Raw genomic sequence first — 7,044 nt, 5'->3', positions numbered from 1 at the left:
TAAACCATGCACACTAAACCCTAAACCACAAACCCTAAAGCATAAACCCTAAACTATAAACCATAAACCCTAATCCATAAACTCTAAACCCTAAACTCCAAACCATAAATCCTAAACCATACACCCTAAACCACAAATCCTAAATCCTATACACTAATCCATAAACCCTCAACACCAAACCATAAACCCTAAATCCTAAACACTACATCCTAAACCCTAAACCATAAATCCTGAACACCAAATCATAAACCCTAAACCCTAAACAGTACACCGTAAACCCTAAACCACAAACCCTAAAGCCTAAACCCTAAATAATAAACTCTGAACCCTAAATCATAAACCCTAAACCCTAAACCATACACCCTAAACTCTAAACAACAAACCCTAAAGCATAAACGCTAAACTATAAATCCTAAATCCTAAGCCATAAACCCTCAACCCGAAACCGTAAATCCTAAACCCTAAACCCTACACCCTATACCACAAACCCTAGAGCCTAAACCCTAAACCATATACCCTCAACCCCAAACCATAAACCCTAAATTCTAAATCCTAAACCCTAAACCCTTAACCCCAAACCCTACAGCCTAAAAGCTAAACCCTAAAACCCAAACCATAAACCCTAAACCTTAAACCCTAAACTATAAACCCTAAACCACAAACCCTCAACCCCAAACCATAAATTGTAAACCCGACACCCTAAACCCCAAACTACAAATCCTAAACCCTAAACCCTAAACCATAAACCATCAATACCAAATCATAAACCCTAAACCCTAAACCCTACACCTTAAACTCTAAACCTCAAATGTTAAAGCATAAACCCTAAACTATAAACCCTAAATCCTAAATCATAAACCCTAAACCCCAAACCATAAACCATAAACCCTAAACCATCAACACTAAACCACAAATCCTAAGCATATACCCTAAACAATAAACCCTGAACACTAAACCATAAACCCTAAATCCTAAACCCTATACCCTAAACCCTAAACTATAAACCCTTAACACCAAATCATAAACCATAAACCCTAAACCCTACACAATAAGCACTAAACCACTAACCCTAAAGCATAGCCCCTAAACTGTAAACTCTAAACCCTAAACCAAAAACCCTAAAGCCTAAACCATGAATCCTAAACCCTAAACCCTACACCATAAACCACAAACCCTTAAGCTTATACCCTAAACCGTAAACCTTCAAACCCAAACCATAAACCATAAATCCTAAACCCTACACCCTAAACCCTAAGCCACAAACCCTAAAGCCTAAAGCCTAAACTTTAAAGCCTAAAGCATAAACCATAAACACTAAACTCTAAACCACAAACCCTAAAGCCTAAACACTAAAAACTAAACACTAAACTCTAAACCCTAAATTCAACAGCCTAATCCCTAAACCCTAAACCCTAAACCCTAAACCCCAAACCCTAAACCCTAAGCCAAAAGCCTAAACCCTAAACCACTGACACTCACTACAAGAAAAAAGGCCTGTCGGCACCCTTTTTTCTTGCCACGCTTTTAAAGCGTGCCCAAAAGTGGTCTATAGGCACGCTTTTGCGAGGGTGGCCATTGATTTGTGATTTGGCCACGCTTTTTTTTGCCACTCTTAAAAAGCGTACCCATAGAGAGAAATCGACACGCTTTTACGAGAGTGGCCACTGATTTGATATTTGGTCACGCTTTTTTTGCCACACTTGAAAAGCGTAGCTATAGAAAGAAACCGGCACGCTTAAAAAGCGTGGCTATACCTTGTGTATTTTGACACCGTAAAAAAACGTACCGATAGAATTCCCTCTCCTAAAATTTAGTTTCCCACCTATTTTTCCCACACTTAACCTTTTTTTTTTCCTAAGTTATCAAATTTTACCCAACAACACACTAATAACTTACACACTAACTAAAACAATGAAACCCTAAAAGTTCAGCGTTCATCTTCTCGCTCGAACCCTCTCGAACCCTAAAAGCTAAGGCGCCGTCAGCTTCATCTTCGCGATCGAACCCAGCCCTGGTCGTGGTGCTGCTCGCCTCTCTCTGTCGCGATTCTGCTCAGCCTCTCTGTCGCGGTTCTGCTTAGTCTCATCTTCTCGAACCCAGCACTTGTCGTGGTGCTGCTCGCCTCTCTCTGTCGCGGTTCTGCTCAGCCTCATCTTCTCGAACCCACCCCTGGTCGTGGTGCTGCTCGCCTCTCTCTGTGTCGCGGTTCTGCTCGCCTCTCATCCCACATCTGGCATTAAGGTTTGTTTTTTCTAGCTTTATCGATTTTGTTTACTTGCGATTATGCTTGGTGCGTTCTTTCAATGTTAATTCTCTGCTTATTATTCCATTGCGGATCATTTTCTATTACTTTCTGGATGGTGATTGGTCCTAGGTGCTGCTGAGTAGTTGGGGAGCAGGTGTTTGCTCATCCTCTTCACTCTTTGAGCATCTCTCAAGAGCTAAGCTTCTTTGTTTTTTCTTTTATCAGAACCATGTGTTCTTGAAGCTTTCTGGTGGAGGTGAGATTTTTCAGCAATGTTCTTTTTTATTATTCATTATTATTTTATCAAAATGGTTATGTATTTTGATAGTGATAATGCGTCCTGTGGCATAGTGTTGTTCAATGTCATGTTTTTCTTCATATTTTATTTTATTTTTGGGAATTTGGGTTTTATACTTCAATTTGATTTCTAGATTTTGAATCTGGTTATGTTTATATATGCTTGTTCCTCATATTAATATGAAACTACAATGTTTGGTGTGAATGAATTTTCTTTTTGCTTTGGATTTGGACCTCTCACCATTGATAATGTGGTTAATTTCATGGGCTTTTTTTAATGCTAAATATTTCTGGAAGAATGTATGGAACTACTAATTCAGAATTTCCTGTTTCAATTGAGACTCTCAATGTTTTTAAGTTTTTGTGATTCAAGGAATTTATAGGTACTCAGAACTGTTTGTTAGTCCAGTGCCAGAGATTGATCCATACGGAAAACCCTGTTTAGTGAGATAAGATTGGATTGTTTTTCCAATTGAAACAAATAATGAAACTTGATAGCAAAATAAAATGACATGCAACTTGATTATTTTTAGTGTTTGTTCTCAAAATCTTTGCACTAAGACTAGCCGTTCTTGTTATTGATGTCAAGTCAACTTGTTTAATCCTTGAATAATCATGTTCTTTTAGAATTGTATGGAAACAAAAACTGCTCTTACATCTACCTGAGATAGTAATTTTGATTTTCAAACTTAAACATCTCTGGAAAGCATTTTGCATTTAATCTGTTCATGATGAGTATAGCTTTTCTCATAGGAGCAATGATGAGAATGGTGGTTTTCTATTCTTCATGCCTGATATCCTACTTTAATTTAATCTTGCCTGTAATAAATTTTAAGGCAAAATTGCACATTTTTATTGGGGTGTTTGAAGGGATTTTTTGCTTGTTATATAGAACAAGGAAGATACATTACAATTCTGAGATAAATTGAAGCTCCTAAGTATGCACTATGGATCCATTGATTTTTTTATTTTTATTTTATATATGATACAAATCAAGGAAAGCAATTTTTGCAAATTTGATTGAATATTGTGTGTGTTTGTGTTAATGTGTTACCTTTGTTACCCAAGAGCTTTTATAGCTATTAATGTGCTTTAAGTGCATTCTTTGGCTTGTGCTACCTTCATTTCTGGTCTTTGTAAATATTTGTAGGTTCATCTGTGACTTGATTTATTTTGTTGAACTATTTATTTTTTTGTAGTGGTTACGGTCCAAGGTAACTAAAAAATTTTCTGACACAACTTGCAGGCTCTATGTGATGAAGCAAGGTTCTGAGAGCATTTGGGTTCTATGCCGTATTAACTTTGGTTTGTAAATTCAACATATATCAAGGCAATTTGTTCTCTTTATAACATGATATACTCTTGTTGTATGGCTAAACAATCTTAGTAAAAGCAGGTTTATCTTGTAGCTGGGTTGATTGGAGGTTTTCTGACTTTTTTAATATCTGCATTCATGCTTCCTGCATGGGTATCCTACTGCTTATCAATTAAATCCTTTGGACACCAATCACTCAGGTACAATGTGAATGATTTTCAAATTTGTAACTACCATGTTTGCCTTTTCTGCACAGAATAAATTCTCACGTCCTTTATATATATATATATATATATATAAAGGATATTCTCATATCTTGCTTCATCTTTGTTTTTTCTCAGCATTGATATGTTGATGCGATCTTTCTTTCTCTCACATTTGCTACTCATTTTTTTTCTTCTGCAGATCAACTATGTTTTACATATTACCACTAGTTCTATGCCTTGCCTATACTGTTTATTTTGGTGGGTCTTGTCCAGTTTCTAATAGAGAAGATGGGCATGATGGGTTCTCTTCCTCCTCCATATGGTTAGTGTGCTCTTTGAAAGAAAGAACTATTTACTTTTTATGATCCTAGTTATCAAACTAATGTATCAGAAACCTCTTTTAAGGTCTACAACAATAACCAGATCTTAGTTTCTGGAATCATTAAACTTTTGAAAATCATTTACCAGAAAAACCTATTGCTATATTGTATTGGTGACTTAACTTTCACATTCACATTATTTCCTAAACTTTATTTTGCATCCCAAGAACTAGTATGATTGCATAGCTGATGTTTAGCAATATATTTTTTCTGCACACATGTACTACATCTGTATAGAATACATGTAAATTCTAGTTGGGTAAAATCAAATGAAATATACGTATGGGATTATCCTGCTTGAGGTGCCTCTGTTAGTTGCACAGATTTTATAAGTTATGTAGATAAACATGTTCTATAAAATAATGAAGTTAGCAAACTTATTATAATTCTTGCTGCATATAACATCAAATTACAGGGCACTATGTTCCTGATATCATTGTGTCTGCATTAGTTGGTGTTGTAACTGGTTGGTCCATGGGTCCTCTATTGCCCATTTGTGGGCAGTGGCTAGCCAGGTCATCCATCTTGCAATTTCTGCTGCATTAGTTGAATGTTTCTCTTTTGGGTGGGTTTTGACTTTTGATACAGGGCATATTTTCTTAAATTGAAAGAATTTCTCCAACTATTAGTATTACTTTTAGTACTATACTGTTGTTATTCATACAAAAGCAACTGCTAAAGCTTTTATTTAATTGTGTTCTATATTCCCGTGGCTTGTAAGTTTAAGAATTAACGTGGAATATCTTTCTTTGCAGGCAATTTTTCCAGTCAGTTTTCTCTTTTCAAATAGTCTGAAGTTCCCTGCAAAAAGTGATGATATTTTGAAGCAGTATGAATTCTTTCCCATGTTATCTGTTCAGAATCAACATTTAAATTCTGAAAAGGGACCAAGGAGAGTCCACTTGGAGCTCTATTTAGGGTGAGTTGATCATGGTTAACCTACACAATCACACACTTATGTCTTGGTATGGTTTTTTTGTGGACTTGCTTGAAAATCTTGATTATAGTAATTGTTCAATTTCATATGAACATTTTTTGTCACATGATGACTTATTAGGATTGTGTGTTCTGCTGACACAGATTTATGGTGAAGATGAATGGTCATTTGGATTCTGGGAGCAAGGTACTGGAGTTTTTAGTTGCCCTTCTAGAAAAAATCTAATGTACACTCTCTATTTAGATTTCAGTTATTTTGTCACTTTTATGCCAAACAATTTATCCTAGCTTCATGTTCTAACATTTGTTATTAATTAATATAGTTTGATGCAAGTATATAGTTGAGCCTTAGTTGTATTTTAGTTAATACACTCTCTGTGCTTTTCCTTCTTTTATCATTGTCCTTTCTCTATTTTAATCTGTTACTTGGCCAGACAATGACTCAATGGGAACAATGAAAGATAGAAAGAAAGAATAGTAGGAGTGGAATTAGCTTTATGTGTTGCTGATTTGATTTTGATTCATATGAATAAGCTCAATCCCTTGTAAATTTGAGACTTTGGTACCACCAATTTCGTTTCCCATTTTCCTTTTTTTTTTCAGTTATGGTACTGGTATGTGCTTTCAAAGACATTGGCTGAAGATGCTGCTTGAAAATTTGTTAAAAAAAAAAAATTAACCCAGCAATGGTGATTGGACCTCTTTTGCAACCAGTACTTAACACAAGTGCTGCTGGTGTTTTGAATGTAACTAATGGTAATTTTTAAAATTCTATTTTCTGCATGTGGAAATGAAAATTGAAATACTAAATGATAAAAGTACAATATATAATGTGCAAGTCTATAAAGTATAAAGCTTATCTTTCTCTTATGATGTGTTTGTCAATGTGATGTTGATTCAAGTATAAACCCTTATTCCGATATAAAGTTGCTAAGCTTAAAGCGCAGAATATGAGAAGGCTATGGAAAGTTATAATGCTGTTGAAGCAGGAGGAGACAATGGAGAAGGAGAAGGAGATCATGAAGAGGGCTGATGAAAAATATGATAAGGAAGAAGCTGCGGCCAGTGAAGACGAGGAGTTTTAAAGCAAATGGTAGCAGGAGTTCTTCCCACATCAACTTTTTGTTAATCATAGTTCTACTGTATATCACTTTTTGGTTTTCCATCCTTCATATCTTTGGGAATATTACAGTTTTAATTCAAATTATTATTATTATAGCATGTAAATAATTCATGTAAATTAATAAAAAATTAATTCTTATGCCTTCTAATTTTCTCTTTTTAATTATTATTATAGAATTGTAATTTTTTAATTATTATTAGGCATTCTAATTTTCTCTTTTTTTTTAATTTGACAAAGGAATAGGCCACGCTTTGAAAGCGTGGCAAAAGGCTTTAGTGGGAAAGCCACGCTTTTAAAAGCGTGGCTGTATGTGCTCTATCGGCACGTTTTCAAAGCGTAGCCAAAACCAACTTTCTTGGCACGCTTCAAAAGTGTGGCGATATGTGAACTTTTCGGTACGCTTAAAAGCGTACCGATAGATTAACATCTATGGCCACGCTTTTAAGCGTGGCAAGAGTTGAAAGCGTGGCCAAAAGAAAAGCGTGCCGATAGATCTACAAAAGCGTGGCGATAGAGCAACCGGCACGCTGGCAGATGTGACC

The 7,044-nt window shown here is 35.6% G+C and overlaps 1 protein-coding gene across 14 annotated transcripts; it reads left to right on the top strand.

Annotated features, from left to right (window-relative positions):
- Positions 1,864 to 6,646, top strand: LOC107619219. 14 transcript variants are annotated; one of them, XR_002353537.1, is made up of 9 exons: positions 1,864 to 2,241; positions 2,375 to 2,501; positions 3,789 to 3,847; positions 3,939 to 4,057; positions 4,263 to 4,385; positions 5,199 to 5,408; positions 5,524 to 5,566; positions 5,983 to 6,135; positions 6,327 to 6,645. XR_002353537.1 is itself a non-coding variant. In XM_021110679.1 (5 exons), exons 2-5 carry the CDS (start codon positions 4,383 to 4,385, stop codon positions 6,462 to 6,464), a joined length of 348 nt encoding a protein of 115 aa, XP_020966338.1. In that variant the 5' UTR covers positions 3,920 to 4,057; positions 4,263 to 4,382; the 3' UTR covers positions 6,465 to 6,646. The 14 variants fall into 14 exon arrangements, 1 of the variants encoding a protein (XP_020966338.1); XR_001615574.2 differs by having other exon boundaries at positions 1,866 to 2,241; positions 5,199 to 5,362; positions 6,369 to 6,645; XR_001615571.2 differs by having other exon boundaries at positions 1,867 to 2,241; positions 5,199 to 5,362.

This window comes from Arachis ipaensis, chromosome B09, assembly GCF_000816755.2.
Source record: "Arachis ipaensis cultivar K30076 chromosome B09, Araip1.1, whole genome shotgun sequence".
NCBI lineage: Eukaryota > Viridiplantae > Streptophyta > Magnoliopsida > Fabales > Fabaceae > Arachis > Arachis ipaensis.
This window is presented reverse-complemented; position numbering and strand designations above follow the sequence as displayed.

Coding starts and splice junctions, on each gene's coding strand:
- LOC107619219 (XM_021110679.1), top strand. Junction 5,363..5,523: donor CACTTGGAGCTCTATTTAGG/GTGAGTTGATCA, acceptor CTGCTGACACAG/ATTTATGGTGAAGATGAATG. Junction 5,567..6,326: donor ATTTGGATTCTGGGAGCAAG/GTACTGGAGTTT, acceptor CTTAAAGCGCAG/AATATGAGAAGGCTATGGAA.